Consider the following 18,570-nt stretch of genomic DNA (forward strand, 5'->3'; position numbering starts at 1 on the left):
AACGGCATCTACAAAGCTCTCTGGTCAATTTCTTTATCATGGCCAATCTTATCTTCGAAAACCCAGATGGTATACTACATAAATCTTTATGTTCTTAGTCTCTATTTGTCTTTTTAGTTTTTACATATGGAAGCATTATTTGCATGAATGAAACCCTTTGACTAGTTATATCACTCCTTTATGCTACTTAGCCCCTTTATACAATTGCCACCATATCAATTTAGAACTCAAATCCAAAGGTATTTATTTTGCTAAATATTTGGTCTTTGTAAATTCTTTTGTTAAAAAATCTCTATCTCTACTTATTCAGTTATGTACTCTTTGACTTTCTCAAAATCAAGTTTAAAGTAGACCTCGATTTTTCCGAAATCGAGTTCTATGCAATTTAGGCTGCATTTGTTTTGGCTGAAAAGCAATTCAGGAAATTGTTTTACACCATGTTGTGTGTTTGGTAGGCACAGAAAATTTAGTCAATTGAAATTATTTTACAGTTTGACCGTAAAATAGCCATTCTTTGATGGAAAATCAAATCCGTTCTTATTTTACCTTCAAATTGGATTTTCCTGACTAAAAACAGAGAGAGAGAGAGAGAGAGAGAGATAGAGAGAGAGAGAGAACAACCACGAAGAGAGAGTGAGATCGAGCTCGCGCTGTAGAGCTCAGACCACCGCCCTAAGCCCAGACGCATCGTCGAGCTCGTGTCAGCGAGATCGAGTTGCGAGATCGCTCGCAGGATCGCATGTCACTGATCTACAACCCACCACCCACCCCCGTCGTCGCTACCGCCTCTAGATCGAACCACCGATCTCGTCTCCCAAAGCCCTAAGCTTGAACCACCGTTACCGATTTGGCCGCTGTTATCGATCTCTGTGGCTTTTGATCTCTGATTTTGATGGCTTTTGGTGGTGTTTTGGTGGCTTTTGATCTCTGATATTTTTGTTGTTGTTGCAATGGTGTGGGTGGTGGTGTTTTGGTGGTTTTTGTGTAGTGTGGTGCTGGTGCGTGGGTGCTGGTGGATTTTCTGTGGGTGCTGTGGGGGTGCTGGTGGATTTTTTGATATAAAATTTGTTTGGAAGCTGAAAAAATAACTGAGAAAATGTGAAAAATTAGTAGAAAATTTGCATTTTCAGAATATTGCCAAACACTTGAAATTATTTTCCTTTCCCGAAAATATTTTTACTTGAAATTATTTTACACTCGAAAATGCTTTTCAGTCGAACCAAACGCAACCTTAGTAATATGTGGCAAACTTGAAACTCAATTTTCTCAAACTCTAGTTCTATGTTTTATTGAATTGCATAGAATTTGAATTTAGCAAAATTGAGTTTCATGCTAAAACTCAACTTTTAAAAAATTAAGTTAAAAAAAGAGGCTACATAACTAAATAAGTTGCAAAAGAGATTTTGTAACAAAATAATTTTCAAAAGCCGAATATATATTTAGCAAAAAAGGACCAAAAGAAAATAATGCAAAAGAGTTAAAATGATTGGCTCCTTTATGAGATTGCATATAAAATATATGTTTTTTTTTTTTTTTTGTAGTTCATTTCTGAGACATTTTGATTTCCTTGGATTGACTCGGAGTACTGTGATTTTCATTGGATTTGAAGAGAGATTGAGGAGTTCAATTTTTTAAATACTCATCTTAAAGAAACATTTATGAGGATTTTTTATAACCTGATGTACTGCACAAACATGGTGATAATAGGGGAGATGTCTTCTTATTTCACAACAAATTTTGAATGTTGTAACGCACATGCACATGCACATGCACAAATACAAGAGGCTTTTTCATATTCCTTAAGATGTCCAAACAACCCTATCATAGGATCATCTCATTTTACATGATTGGAAATATTATATATATATATATATATATATTAGCTCTTACCTCCTATGTTTGTGAACACAATTTGCAGACATTTCAAGATCTACTACAGATTCACCAACAATGCACTTCACAGTCAAAATAAAATCATTTTCATTACTTGCAAAGTATTCAATGGAAAGATATGAAACGGGGGAATTTGAATCTGGAGGTTACAAGTGGTACATTTTCTTTTTCTCTGTAGCAAGCCATAGTTACCTTTTGACAGGGGCACGTCCTTTCATTATCACTATTTTCATGTAATCGTTAAAATGCATCAACCAATTAGGGATTTTCTTACAGGAAATTGGTTATCTACCCCAATGGAAACAAGGACAAGAATGTAACCGAGCACATCTCTCTCTACTTGGCAATTGAAGCAGCAGATTTACGCCCTCCTGGTTGGGAAGTGCATGCAATTTTCCGGTTTTTCTTGCATGATCAGATCAGGGATAACTACCTGACTATTGAAGGTATGCCACTCTTTGCATACTCAAAAAGTCTGAGGAGATAACCATTTTTTTTTATAACTTTTTTCATAATTATTGACATGACTTTATAATAACAATAATAATAAAGGCTTGGTTCAAAATGTTTTGGGATCGGCTATAAATCCTCAACAAATCACTTTTATTCTTTTATTTCATTTTATTATATTTGAAGTTATATTCTTTGTCTCTCTTAATTGACATGTCGTTTTTTACTAGTACTTTTTTTTAAGAGATTGAATTCTATAAGGAGGATTTACACCATCCAATAAGGATATAACACATACATCATTATATTACAATAATATAAATACATTTGATCACACATTATAACCATTTGGTACTACTTCCATTAATGTTATTTTTGGTATTTTTTTTACTACTTTTTGTTCTCTCAGCTTGAATCAACTTTTACTCTTAGCTCATACAACTTTTTTTTTTTCATGGTTGTACGGGGTTAACTCTCTTCAAACTTCAACTTTAACTGTTTTCCTGGGAACTAATGACGCATTGTTTATGTATTCTTGTCTAGGTTTTTTTTTTTTTGGGTCCAAGTATTCTTGTATAGTTAACACATCTTCAATGTCTCAGTTTAATGATATTATCGAAGCGCATCAATTTCTCAGTTTTTTCTTCCACATTAAATGACAAAATATTTATTCGTTTTGTAAATTTTTGTTTTCCTTGATCGCAATAAAATCTCAACGTCTATCTCATGCAAATACAAAGCATTTGCTCTTTGCTAATTATTTTTGTCACAATGTATTGCCTATAGATACCAAAAAAAGGGAAAGGCGCTTTCGTGGAATAAAGTTTGAGTGGGGCTATGATAAAGTCATTCCGCTCAAAACTTTTAAAGATGCCAGCAATGGATATCTTGTTGATGACACGTGCGTGTTTGGTGCGGAGGTCTTTGTTAGTAAGCAAACAAGCATGGACAAAGGAGAGTGTCTAGAACTAATAAAGGAGTCCATTACAAACAAGTTTGTCTTCAGAATCGAGAACTACTCTAAGTTGACCGGAGATTTTTATTACTCAAATTTATTCAATGTTGGAAATTATAAATGGTACTTATTTATGAATTATGATCAGCTTTCTTGGCTTTCCGCTACCCCTTAAGTGTTTGTCTGTGTGTGTGAGAGATGTATATGCTGATTGTCAAATATATATGCATGAGATACCAGAGGTTATATATATGTTGATAATACACCTTTCATGCTGATTGTTGCAGGCAGATATGGCTCGGTCCCAATGGAGAAGGCATTGGAATGGGCAGCTATAATTCTCTGAATTTGGCTCTGGCTAATAAATCAAACCTGTCTGCTGGTATGAAAATTTTTGCGGAATTCACGATGCGCATCCTGGACCAAATAAATGGCAGGCATCCTTCCGCTAAACGTAATTGTTAGCCTCAGCTGCTTTGTTTGTTTGTTTGTTTGTATGTGTTTTTTCTTTGAGGATGTGATGCCATAAAATCAAGCTTTGATAAGACATCAGAGGTTATTAATTGTCAAGTTTTGAAGCAAGATATATAGGTGTTAACTTAAGATGTGGTATAGAACCACACGCACACGGCACAACCATAAATGGGAATGGAATTCTGAAAATTAGCTAAGATCCTTCTTTTACTATTTGCAGTTAGCAGGTGGTTTAGTGCCTCAGACTATGTGCATGGTTGGGACCGATTCATCTCAATCGGTTCTTCCAATCTGACCAACATGGGTTTACTGGTGAAGGACACGTTCGTGGTGGAAGCAGAGGTCGCAATACTTGCAGTGGTTAAAACAACACCCTGAGTTTGTAGTGCAAAATTATAAGATGTAAATTTGAAATCATATGATTTATGAACGATAGGGTTGGAGGCATGCACCATGTGCATCAACCCAATTGTTGGTTGTTTTGTCAGTTCTTGGTGTGTACTATATATATATTTTCATCTTTTCTTTCCTAAATTTCCTTCACATACATTTTGTGTGGAAAATTACAATAAATTGTTTTTATACATTAATTTTGTGACGATATGACACGACAGAGTTGCCGATAAGCTCTGATTCAAATATCATCTCTTCTTGTAACTTATCAAAACTCAACAAGTAATAAAAAGAGAAAAAGACTTTGATACCAAATAATCCCTGTTATTAGTAACAAGTAAGAAGAAACATCATCATCATCATCATCATCATTAGTTCGATTTAAGTAATTTGGAATGATATTGCGATATGCAAACATGCATAAATAATCTCATTTCTTACTATTTAGAACTTTTCAATGTTTATAGAAAAATTATTCATAAAATAAGACAAAAATTCTTGAATGGTATAAGAAAATTGAGAGAATCAACAAACCCTAAGAGAGGGATCAAGATTTTTTATAATTTTTTTTTTTATCTAGAATAAAAATGGGGGTTGCAATGCAACACGAGGACCTCTGAGGAGGTCACCCATCCTAATACTACTCCCAAACATATAGAAGGGCGATAATGTAAGATAAAATACATAAGCATAATACTTTCTACCATGTGATACAACATATAAACAAACTAGCTATCCTTAAGTTTAAAACTTGCAAAGGCACGGACTGGCCACAACATGCTCCCAGGTATAGTACTGTTATATATAGATATTAGTTTTCAAATTCAATGTATCAGATTATTATAAAGCAATATTTGTCTACACATATTAACTGGTTCAATAAGGAAGAGGAATTAAAATCTTATAAAAAGATAATGTTGTAAAGAATTTGATGGCTTTAGTTCAAGCCTTCTCCCCAATGAAGAGAGGAGAAAAATCATAGAATTAAGCGTGAAACGAAGCGAGAGAGAAAAAAAGGATTTCACTTGGGAGGTAGTGCAAGTAGAGAGAAAATAAAGTTTGGGTTTTGTCGATAAGATTTTTTTAAAGTGCACAAATCTTGGAGAATTTAGTGCATGAGAAGAAGAAAAGTTAGATAGAGATAGCAACCAATAGTGAGCTGCTAGAAAATAAAAGAAAAAGTTGTGTTCTTAGGGTTAAAATGAAAGTTTTCTAATTTATATCAGCTATAAATTTAGAGGCGGATAGATAAGTATAATTTCTGACCAAGAAAACATAAGATTCACTACAAAATACGAGGGCTATAGTTGCGCTTGCAAAAAGTTGCTATAGATCCTGAAAACGCCGCTATAAGTCTAGTCAGGTCTATTGTAGCATTTTGGAAAGTGTTGCTATAGGTCCATAACCCATAATTTATTTTATTTTTTATAAATTGGCTATAGCAGCATTTCAAAATGCCACTATAGGTTATAGACTTATTGCGGCGCTTTTGAAAATGCTATTATAGGCCAATTTGTTTATTTAGTGTCCGTTTGGGAATAATTTATTTAGCTGAAACTGAAAATTTTTTGAAAGCTCTGATTTGTGTGAAAACACACGAGCTTCTTTAGACCCCCAAATAAAAGCTACAGTTAGATTGCTTTTACTCTCACTTAAACTAAGTACAGAATAAGAGTAAATGAGCGCAAACAACCAATACAACTACCCTAAGCCATATTCATCCAATATCAATACTAAAAGATAAGCTTAAAGATTAGGAAAGATAGATGCAAACACAAGATAATACCGAGATGTGTTATCGAAGAGGAAACCGAAGAACTCGGCAAAAAACCTCTCCGCTGCCCTGTAAGCGGTAAATTGATCCACTAGAGAATAAATTAGAATACACGAATAACAAAAGACCCTCCAAGCCTAGTCTACCCAATGTACTTGAGCCCTCCAAGCTCCTGCTACCAACTAGCTTCTCGGAACCTTGTCTTCTCTAGCCTTCCCAGATCTCGCAATTCAGCCCGATTGCATTCGCCAATGAATGACTCCTTCTAATGCTTCCCAACAGTACCAAAATCTCGCTTGACACTCAGATTGAGTGTGGTAAGTGTTTGGGCTATCAACCTCTCATGGATTTAAAGATGGAGATGTAGGAGTAAAGGAAAACCACAAGGAAATTTGTAGATGATTGTGAGTATAACAATCTCTAACCCTCAAGTGTATTTTTTAGAGTTTTCTCTTTGAAAAGCACTCCTTACAATATGTGGGTAATGAGGGTATATAGTGTGTGTAAAGACTTTTTAAAACAAAACATGACATTTTAACCAAACAGAATGTTTCGCAAGTATTTTGCAGGAAGGCCTTACCTGCAAAACACTCGCAAAATTCTCCAGGCTGGCATGACTCTTTGCCTTCTAGTCATGTGCTCTACACGTGGCTTTTTCGTGGGATAGCTTCTTGCGAGGCACTCGCGAAATCCACTTCTTCATCGTTTTAAGCTCGAGTCTTCACACTCTTTCATACTCATCCCTTACAATTAAAAACCCACATAAATACAAAGAAATGATTGAAGAAATTACAATCAAATTTGGCACAGAATTAAAGCCAACATAAAATAGTTGTAAATTACAACTTTACAATCTCCCCTTTTGGCTATTCGGCGACAAAACCCCTAAACGGACTCTATACTTAAACTTAAGTTTGGAAACATAGGCAAAACTCACTCACACCTAATTCTAGAAGCTGTGAAGCACTTGCACCATATACACCTATATCCTGAAACACTTGCACATACAACAAATTTTCATTTAAGTTCATGACAGGTAGAACACAAGGTATGTATAGAAACAAGTAAAATGCGATCAAGATACAAGATATAAGCTGTGAAGCATAACTTGATCAACATGAATAGTCATTAAGAAATGACTACAATGAACATTTATCTAGTAAATGATCATCCGGATACGCAATGCAATTAAGAGCAATGCTAAAATCAATTGCATGTCCAACAAGCATGATGCATTAAAGAAACTAAAGCTAAAAGCGATAGAAAGCAATAAGCATCAAAACGGTTACAAAAACCAAGATATACACAACAATACTAAAGAAAATTAAACTAAAGTACTTGAAAGTTTTAGAAGAAAGCAATGTAAATATCCATAAGTTATAAAAACTTAAAATAAACTAAATACTAATAAACTGTAAACTAGATAAACTAATGAACCAATGAACCAATGCTCCCCCTCAAGCTATGCTACTTCCCCCTAAGCAACTCCCCTATTTTTGATCGGAATGGCCAAAAAGACTAAAATTGTTCGGATTCCAACTCTGAATCATCCTGCTGTAGCTAGTCCTTCATCATGTCATCAATTTGAGATGAGAGTGCAATGATCTGGCCATGTATGTAGGTGAGTTGAGTCGAGGAGTGTTGCATGTGGGAGTCTAGCATGCCATACATTTGTTCAACCCTTGCAATGAGATGATCACGATGATCGGGTGCCTGTGCACACGCTTGAGAAGAAGGTTGTGCAGTTTCCTCCAGAGCTGATGTGAAATGATCAATTTTTTCTTCTATGTCTCCACCTTCTTCACCAACATTGTCTCTTGGGATTTGGGAGACACCAACAATTGGTCTGGGGATATGGGCTTTGCTTTGGTTCACAGTTTGAGCACCGATTGGATAATCCCTTTGCATCAAGAGAAGACCACCAGGAATCTTCACCCTTGCCCTTGTGATAAGAGCCATGACTATACTTGGAAATGGTGAGATCATCCTCGAATTCCTCTTTGAGATGCATTTGGTGAAGAGGAAGTAGATGTGATTGCAAATGTCAATCTCCTTATGCGTGAAGAGATCAAACAGAAATATGGCCTTTGGTGCTGACAAGGCAGTCAAATTCTTCACCGGGTAGAGGTTGAAGATCATGATATAGGCTAATGTTCTCATCTTGGGGGTGAATTGAATGGTGTGCAATGCCTTCTTGTTGATTTCATCATCAAGGATGTCCACAATTACTGCAAACTTTTCTTTTCTCTCATCATACTAGAAGGATGTGTGTGGAGTCGTTGGGTTAACCTCCAATATCTCTTGGATGGACTTCCTTGTGACATAGACTCTCTTCCTCGCAGCCAATAGTTTATGCGATCCCCTTTCACAATGGCATTGGCATAAAATTCCCGTATGATTTTAGCATGGACATTCCCAGTTGGGTTCAGCAGCTTTTTCCACGTCCTTTCTTTGAACACTTCAGGAATGAAAGTGTGTTCTAGGGACTCAAAATCTACAGTCCTTTCCAAGATGATCAGGGCCTTCTTGTAGTAGTCACTATAGGCCGTGTCTACATCAGCATCTCGGAATGCATTCGAAGAAGTGCGAGTATGCTTTGAGGACTTCTTTGTGGCTGATTTCTTAAGAGGAGACATCTACAAAATAGTCACAAACACAAAGGAACAAGGACAAAAACAAAAACAAGGAAACAGACTTGATTAGTTCCAAGTTAGTCCATAAACCAAAAGTCCTAAAAAGAACATAAAAACATAAAACCTAATATCACAAGACTATGTTTTTAAGTGCTAAACGTGTAACAAAACTTATCTAGCATGATTGAAGTGCAAAACATGTCAAGTGATCAAGTGTGTGTAGCAAGTGTGCATATGGTATGCACATGTGATGCATGATCAAGGCATACCCAAGCACACTTGGGACAGAGTGTGTAAAACACACAACCAATGTTCAAAACATGTTGAGAATGTAAAAACATGGTAATCCCCAAAGTTTGGTACTCATTGGAGTCCAAAACAACAACAAAATGCCATTTAGGCATTTCATCAAACACATAGTATGCATACAAACCACTAACATGTAAAACAATGCATGAACATGATGAAATCTTTCCTAGATACATGTTAAAATGCCACTTGGGGCCAACACAAACACAAACAAACAAAATAGGACTCAGCCCAAACAAGAAAATCAAAATATTTTGCAGAAAATTAGTTTTTCCCAGCCTTTACAAAAATAAACCCAACCCTAGAAATTCTAGAGTCTAAGGCTAAATTTAAGGATTCACAAGTAAGAAGATGTTGAAACATATCTTAGAAGTGTCTTAGGAGTAATTGATCTTGAGTTTTAGGTTAGATTTTGAGAGAAAATGTGTTTTTGGGTGAAGAAAGGTGTAGAGGAGGCAATAGAAAATAATTTGAAAAATTGTCACAGTTTGCCTTTAAAAACTGCAAAAACACGCTTTTCGCGGGTAAGTTTCTCGCGAAATTACTCGTGAAAATGGCCACAGATTTTGTACATGTTAAAATGTCTGAACATGATGAAATCTTGCTTAAATACATGTTAAAATGCCACTTGGGGCCAACACAAACACAAACAAACAAAATAGGACTCAGCCCAAACAAGAAAATCAAAAGATTTTGTAGAAAATTAATTTTTCCCCAACCTTTACAAAAACAAACCCAACCCTAGAAAGTCTAGAATCTAAGGCTAAATTTAAGGATTCACAAGTAAGAAGATGTTGAAACATATCTTCGAAGTGTCTTAAGAGTGATTGATCTTGAGTTTTGGGTTAGATTTTGAGAGAAAATGTGTTTTTGGGTGAAGAGAGGCGCGAAGGAGGCAATAGAAAATAATTTGAAAAATTGTCACTGTTTGCCTTTAAAAACTGCAAAAACGCGCTTTTCGCAGGTAAGCTTCTCGCAAAATTACTCGCGAAAATGGCCATTGAAGCACAAAACAGTTTCGCGGGTAGATGTTACTCATGAGATAGTCGTGAAACTCTCTGTATGAGAGGAAATGTGTTTTGGGTTAGATTTTGAGAGAAAATGTGTTTTGGGTTAGATCTTGAGAGAAAATGTGTTTTTGGGTGAAGAGAGGCGCAGAGGAGGCAATAGAAAATATTTTGAAAAATTGTCATTGTTTGCCTTTAAAAATTGCAAAAATGCGCTTTTCGTGGATAAGCTTCTCGCAAAATTACTCGCAAAAATGGCCACTGAAGCACAAAACTGATTCGCGAGTAGATGTTACTCGCGAGACAGTCGCGAAACTCTCTGTATTAATTTCAATGTTTTCTAAATTTTGCCATCCTCATTTTTGCGGGAAGAGGTTACTTGTGACATACTCACGAAAATGCCCCTGAATGAATTTTTGATAAACACAAGAAATAAACACTTTGGACAAAAACTCTAAACACACAAAAGTATAAAAACACTTTAGAAAACATATAAAACACTCGAAAATCTTTTTGGGTTTGATCAACAAGCAATTGAGTGTACACATCACATTTGAACACGTACAATCACACAAATGGAATAAGCATTCATTGAAACATTAGACTTGTGTGTTGTGTGTGTGGATCAAGTATGAACTAGTCTATAGTCTAGTATGAAGCTTCAATGATTAATTCAATCAAGTCATACACAACTAGTACGAAATCATGTAACCTATCTTCACTTGTAGAAATGAACATAAATGACCCCCCACTAATGTGGTTACAATTGATTGAAAGTTTTTCATTTGGCTTCCATTTTTCATACTTTTGATCAAAAAGCAACTAAAAGTTTTGAGAAGCAATGCCATAAACTTTTTTATGGAGCTTTGACAAATTAGCCATTGGGTTTGGCACCATACATTTTAAAACAAGTTGCTTTCCCTTTTTCCTAGTCAAATACTAGTGTGTGCGATGGCTTTTGCAGCTCATTATCTCTTTTCGAGATAAGCAAAAAGTTAAAAGAAAATGTGAGGAGATATATAAGCACAAGCCTACGCATGTATCAAGATCAAACAAGACTATTGACTAATCATTTATGACAAGCTTGAAGATCTATTTACAACAATCAAAACGTAGATTTCTAGATGTCACTTATACTCAGAAAATGTGCATACATAACAACCTAAGCTCATAATTGTACTACGCCATTAGTCTGGAGGTACTAGGAATAACTCACATGTGATCTACACAACACAAGAAATCAAACTTTTTGAGATTTTTCACTTTTTATGGGTTTTTGAATTTTTCAACACACTCAAAAACAGAACAAGAAAAGTAAGATCAACATAAATAACAAGAAAAAACTTGAAAAAAGAATGCTACAAATCGGAAGCAATGACACAATAAGATTGCATATCTCATGATGCATGAACCTATAACCCTAATACATTGGAAGTATTAATGCATGGGCATAGAGAGTGATCATACATAAGTACCCTTCTTAACTCATACTTTACGAGTGTTTTGGGTGAGATCATTAGATGGATGGGTACGATCGACATAACTTTCAAACCTCTAGTGAAGCTAGCAAGGCATAATGAAATGTTCTTCAACATCTCCAATGAGCTGTCCCTCATTTCTCCTTTAGCTTGTGCTCCCTTTGGCATTTTTCTTGAATTTTCTTGGCCACACACAGAATCAACCCTCTTGAGTGCTTGAAGCTTGAAGCAATTTGGCCTTGTGTGCCCTCGCATGCCACAATGATGACAAAAATGCTTCACTTGAGGTCCCCTTTGATTTTTGGGTAATGACTTCCCTTTATCCTTTGGTTTTGCACTAATGGTTCTCTTTGCAACAGCAGGGGTCTTAATCTCGGGCTTCTCCACTTTGGGTTTCTCTATATTTTTGGCCGATATGAACCTTACTTCCTTCTTGGGTTCGTTGCTAAAGCTTCCTTCATTGGTATAGCCTAGATCGGTCTTGTCATGTGAAGATTTTTTAGAAGAAAGCATGCTGTCAATTTTCTTGGTGGAATGCGCTCCACTTTGACATTTGCTTGAATAATTTCAAGTTTAAGAAACTTGATTTTTGAATAGGCTTCCATCAATTCTCCCTTTAGCCCTTCAACTTCACACTTTGCCTCCTTAAGTTGCACAAGTGTTCACTTATGCTATTCTTCAATTTTCTTCATCTTCCGAATGCACACCAAGCTCATTAACTAAGTTGCTCAATTTATCACTAAAGTCAATTGCGGTGATTGCCATGAAGGTTGAATAGTTTCCCTCACTATTACATTCTCCTTCCGCATCGGAATTTGAGCTTTCAGAATCACTAAGGGTAGTGGCAAACACTTTACCCTTTTCTCTAAAATAGTTTGGACATTTCTTTTTGAGATGTCCATGGCCATTGCATTCATAGCACATGAGTCCTTGAGTGGTTGGAGAATCCTTCTCATCTTTCTTCTTGAACTCCCTCTTGTCATTCTTGGAGGATGAGAACTTTCCTTTGTTAAATGACTTCCCATTATTCTTCATTTTGAGAAATTTCCAGAAGTTCTTTACAAGAAATGCCATCTCCTTCTCTACATCGTCTTCATCGGAGGAATCATCCACTTTCTCATTTATAGTTTTGAGAGCAAATGATTTGCTGGACTTGTGAGAAGGCAGTTTGAGCTTATAGGTTTGGAGAGATCCAATGAGTTCTTGAATCTCTATCTCATCCAAATCTTTATTCTCCTCAATGGCTGTGACCTTAGCTCGGATGCTTTCGGGTAAGGATCTCAAAATCTTTCTCACCACGTTAGGATCTTCAATCTTCTCCCTAAGATTGTGTTGGTTAAATACATGTTTGTATCGCATACAAAATATACGTAGTAGAAAATTAACGGATCTACTTCATTTGAAATTGTTAACATGTACTATGTAAATTTTAGAATTCAAGAACAAAAGAGCATATCTTGGTGAGGTGATATTAAAAAAAAAAAGGATCAGAAGTACTCGGGAACGCTTTTAATCTTTACTCCAATTCCACTTTACACTCAAGAAGTGTGGTCTCTCAATTAGTTTTCAAAAGGTGAATATGAGAGTGTCTCACATTCACATACACATCATTTTTACAATGATGCCACTCACACTTTTGTATGTTTCTTCCTTTATATTTAACTGATTATCTAATTGGGTTAGCCTTTTGGGCATTTCCAATTAGGCTTTAGTGTGTGGCTTGGAGTGGGACCAAAAGGAACCAATAAGACACTAGTTCCAATGGATATTGGGCGTTTCTGTAAACTCTTGACAAGTCCAAAGTTACCATTAACTATATTTAATACTACTATATAAATATAGTTGCACTTTAGGTCTTATTTATAAATTATATCGCAAGACTTTATTATACATGCATCCCCTTCATAAAATATTCGTAATAATACAAAGTCATTAATGTAGACTGTCACTTTGTGAATAACTACATCTTCATCATTGAGTATTCAGTTTAATCTTTTTAAGTTATTCATCAAATAATTATGAAATCCAATTTCATAAATATATATTTTTGTAACTCCTTACTAAAGTGGTTAAGCCTAACACTCTGAATAACTAAACCCACTAAACTTATCTCAAGGGAATATTTTGTATCTTCGTTAAGAGACTATGAATTCCATCTTGAAAAATATATGTTCCATAGACACTAAATGTGGCTGCCCAACATACTGAGATTTTGATCGTGTCTTTATACCTCACTCCTGATATATCAAAGCAACCTACATTTCATGATCAAGTCCATTATCCTTTCAGGATTAAAAGTTCGTGTAAATAGAAGTCGTGAGATTTATTATTCATTTGACAGTCGTTAGAAGAATAATAAATCTCACAGTGGTCCAATTCAATATGTCTTAACTCTTAAAACATATCAACATACCAACTAGAAGTCTCCACTTTCATGATCAAGACAAATCATCTTAGTTGATATGTTATAGTCTTTGCAGATGAAATGCCCAATTTCATCATCGACTACGAACTATAATTCTGAATTTGCAAAGAACTTGTGATTTATATCTTCTGTGACTTTTCACATAAATCACATACGACGCATCTCATGGACTATATGATAATTTCCAATATTCATATTACCATTATTTTATATTATAATAAAACAACTTTATTAATTACAACATTAAGTCATACATAATGTCATACATAGTATCATACAATAGGATTTAAGAGCACACATCCTAACAATCTCCCACTTGTCCTAAAGACTATTATGCACTAATCTAACTCTCAATCCCTCCAAATGTGACTCAAAAGTCCTTTGGAACAAGGTTTTGGTAAAGGGATTCGCTAGATTACTTGCACTATCAATCTTTGCTACTACTATATCTCCTGGAGCAATAAACTCTCGAATAATGTGGTACTTTCTCTCAATGTGTTTTCCTTTCTTATGATTTTTTTGGATCTTTGGATTGTATAACAGCTCCACTATTGTCGCAAAATAATGTGATGAGAACTTGCTCCATTCTCACAACATCAATATCATAAAGGAATTTCTTGAGCCAAACAGCTTCCTTTGCCGCTTCACAAGCAACAACATATTTAGCTTCCATGGTGGAGTCCGCAATATAAGATTGCTTAACACTCCTCCAACTTATGGCTCCACCTCCCAAGGTGAACACAAAACCTGAAATGGACTTTTTGAAATCAAGATCTGATTGAAAATATGAATTTGTATAGCCAATGGGAATCAAATCTTCACTATGGTAAACAAGCATATAATTTCTGTTCTTCGTAAATCCTTGAGAATATGCTTTACAGCTTGTCAATGTTTTGGTCCTAGATTTGATTGATATCGACTGACCATGTTAACTGAATAACAAATATCCGGCCTAGTATATAGCATGGCATACATGAGACTTCCCACTGCAGAAGCATAAGGAATTTATTTCATCATATTTTCTTCCTCAAGAGTCGTAGGCCTTTGGTCATTAGATAGAGGAACTCCATGTTTAAAAGGAAGTAATCATTTCTTGGATTTTTGCATGTTAAACCGTTCTAGAACCTTATCTATATATTCAGCTTATGATAAACCTAACATCTTATTCTTGCGATTTAGCCAAACCTTAATCCCTAGAATAAAGTTACCTTCACCGAAGTCCTTCATATCAAATTGGCTTGACAACCAAACCTTTATTGATGACATTACCCTTACATCATTTTCAATGAGTAGAATATCATCAACATAAACATAAAGCACTAGGAACATTACTACTTTGTCTCGATGTCTTTAGTACACACATGGTTTATCAAGATTTTGTTTAAAACCAAATGACTTGATTGCTTGATCAAATCTGATGTTCCATGACCTAGATGTTTGCTTAAGTCCATAAATGGACATTTTCAACTTGCATACCATATGCTCTTGGTTCTTTGCTATGAAACCTTCTAGTTGCATCATATAGATTTTTTCTTCAAGATTGCCATTAAGAAACGCAGTCTTGACATCCATTTGTCAAATCTCATAATTATAATGAGCAGCAATGAATAAGAGAATTCTGATAAATTTAAGCATGGCTACTAACAAAATTTTTTTGTCATAATCAATATCTTCTTTTTGTGTATACCCTTTTACCACTAGTTTTACTTTAAAGGTTTCAACTTTTTCATTTATCCATCTCTTCCTCTTGTAGACCCATTTGCAACCAACAGGTTTAACACCATTAGGCGCCTTTACAATATCTCAAACTTGATTAGAATACATAGAATCTAATTCAGATTTTATAGCTTGAATCCAATAATGTGCATCTATATCATTCATTGCCTCCTCATAAGGGTAGGGATCCGAATCAGCCTCTTCTGAGATAGCTTCATAAGTTTCTCCCAAAACTATAAATCTTATAGGAGGCCGAATAATTTTCCTACTATGACGAGACACCTGTGTACTAGTCATCTCATGAGTAATATCTTGTGGTGTATCTAATACAGCCACATCATCCCTAGTTTCATCAATTGATTGTTCAACTACAGGTTCATTCATTTAAGCCAAAACAACTCTACTTCTAGGAGTATAATCATTCATATAGTCATTTTCCAAGAATTTGACATTTGTACTAACAAACACTTTATTATCCTTGTGACTGTAGAATAAACCTCCAATAGTTACTTTTGGATACCTTACAAAGAATACCACTTCTGTTTTAGACTGTAACTTGTCAGATTTTTCTTTCAATACATGTCTTGGACAACCCCAAATATGAAGATGTCTCATACTAGGCTTACGCCTAGTCTACTACTCTACAGGTGTTTTAGGAACAGACTTCGAAGGTACTAAATTCAGAAAGTGCATTGCAAAACTTAAGGCATATCCCCAAAAGGAAATTGGTAGAGTCGAATAACTCAACATGGATCTAACCATATCTAAAAGAGTCCTATTCATTCTTTCTGCTACACCATTTTGTTGTGGAGTTCCAGGTGCAATCAACTGGGATATAATCCCATTTTCAGTCAAGTAATCCTTGAAATCCCCAAGAAGGTATTCGCCACCTCGATCAAATCGAATGACCTTTATGCGTTTACCTAGTTGCTTTAGCCCCAAACTCTTTGAACTTTTCAAAAGCTTTTGACTTCTGTTTCATTAGGTATACATAACCAAATATAGAGTAATCATCAGTGAAGGTAATGAAATACTCATAGCCATCTCTTGCTTAGATTGATATAGGACCACATACATTTGAATGTACTAGTTCTAGCAACTCTTGGGCTCTTCTACCTTTTGCATTAAAAGGTCGTTTGGTCATTTTACCCTCCAAACAAGATTCACAAACTGGAAAACCATCAAATTTCATGGGCCCTAAGAGTCCATCTTTGATAAGTCTTTGAATTCTGTTTGAATTAATATGACCCAAATTCAAGTGCCAAAGATATGCATCACTTGTAGAAGGAAACTTTTTCTTTAATGATTTTACACGAGAGTTATTATCTAATTTAGAATTGTATAATTCATGCTTATCAGGAGTTAAAATATAATTCATGCTTATCAGGAGTTAAAATATAATTCATGCTTATCCGCGAAAGGTTTTGTGCTTTAGAGGCATTTTTCATGAGTAACTTCGTAAAAAGGTAGCCTGCGAAAAATGCGTGTTTTTAGTTTTTAAAGAGAAGATGTTGATAGTTTTTAATGGCTTTTCATAAAAAACAACCATCATATGAACATGATAAATAAAATTTGATATCAAAACTAAATTCCAATGATGTTATAGCCTTAAAGTTCAATTTAATATACTTAAATTCAAATTTAAACAACATTATAACATCAATATCAGTTTTCATCAAACCATAGTTATAAAAACCATGCCGAAACTAAATATATAATCTTCTAACATCATGAAACTATTAACTCTAATTCCAAAACTCACAATACATGTTATACAGTTTTGAAATTGAAAACCGCTCTAATACTAATTGTTGGTTAAATACATGTTTATATTGTATACAAAACTATGCAGCGAAAAATTAATGGATCTACTTCATTTGCAATTGTTAACATGTACTATGCAAATTTCATAATTTAAGAACAAGAGAGCGTACCTTGGTGCGGTCAAATTAAAAAATATATGATTAAAAGTACTCAGAAACGCTTTTAATCTTCACTCTAATTCCATTTTACGCCCAAAAAGTGCGGTCTCTTAATTAGTTTTCAAAAGGACAATAAGAGAGTATCTCACACTCACATACACATTATTTTTACTATGATGTCACTCACACTCAAAATTTTGTATGTTTCTCCCTTTGTGTTTAACTGATTATCTAATTGGGCTAGCCTTTTGGGACTTTCCAATTGGGTTTTAGTGTGTGGCTTGGAGTGGGACCAAAAGGGACCAATAAGATACTAGCTCTAATGGGCATTGGGCTTTTCTGTCAACTCTTGACAAGTTCAAAGTTACTATTAACTATATTTAATACCACTATATAGATATAGTTGCACTCTTGGCCTTATTTATAAGTTATATCACAAGATTTTATTGTACATGCAACCCCTTCATAAAATATTCGTAGTAATACAAAGTCATTAATGTAGACTACCACTTTATGAATAACTACATCTTAATCCTTGAATACCCGATTTGATCTTTTTAAGTTATTTATCATATATCTGTGAAATCCAATTTCATAAATATATACTTTAGTAACTCCTTACTAAAGTGGTTAGGTCTAACACTCTGAATAACCAAATCTATTAAACTTATCTCAAATGAATATTTTATATCTCTGTTAAGAAATTATGAATTCTATCTTGAGAATATATGTTCTATCAACACTAAATGTGGCTGCCCAACATACTGAGGTTTTGATCATGTATTTAGACCTCACTCTTGATATATCAAAGCAATCTACATTTCATGATCAGATCCATTATCATCTCAGGATTAAGAGTTCATATAAATAGAAGTCGTGAGATTTATTATTCATTTGCCAGTTGTTAGGAGAATAATAAATTTCATAGCGGTCCAGTTCAATATGTCTTAACTCTTAAAACATATCTACATGCCAACTAGAAGTCTCCACTTCCATGATCAAGACAAATCATCTTAGTTGATATGTTATAGTCTTCGTAGATGAAATGCCCAATTTCATTACCGACTATGAACTATAATTCTGAGTTTGCAAAGAACTTGTGATTTATATTGTTTGTGACTTATCACATAAATCACATACT

General features: G+C 34.8%; 1 protein-coding gene across 1 annotated transcript; it reads left to right on the forward strand.

The window, feature by feature from the left end:
- LOC142621353 (uncharacterized) lies at positions 1-4,306 on the forward strand. The gene is made up of 6 exons (XM_075794676.1): positions 1-69; positions 1,919-2,048; positions 2,170-2,339; positions 3,130-3,421; positions 3,586-3,752; positions 3,993-4,306. Exons 1-6 carry the CDS (start codon positions 39-41, stop codon positions 4,148-4,150), a joined length of 948 nt encoding a protein of 315 aa, XP_075650791.1. The 5' UTR covers positions 1-38; the 3' UTR covers positions 4,151-4,306.
- Positions 4,307-18,570: the final 14,264 nt, after the last annotated feature.

This window comes from Castanea sativa, chromosome 1 (genome assembly GCF_040712315.1).
Source record: "Castanea sativa cultivar Marrone di Chiusa Pesio chromosome 1, ASM4071231v1".
In the NCBI taxonomy this organism is placed as follows: Eukaryota; Viridiplantae; Streptophyta; class Magnoliopsida; order Fagales; family Fagaceae; genus Castanea; species Castanea sativa.

What these genes read in the sequence shown, in the direction of transcription:
- LOC142621353 (XM_075794676.1), top strand. Translation starts at nt 39, where the DNA reads ATGGCCAATCTTATCTTCGAAAACCCAGATG. An exon ending in TATCTTCGAAAACCCAGATG is followed by an intron (nt 70 to 1,918) that starts GTATACTACATA and finishes CACAATTTGCAG; the next exon opens with ACATTTCAAGATCTACTACA. An exon ending in AATGTTGGAAATTATAAATG is followed by an intron (nt 3,422 to 3,585) that starts GTACTTATTTAT and finishes TGATTGTTGCAG; the next exon opens with GCAGATATGGCTCGGTCCCA.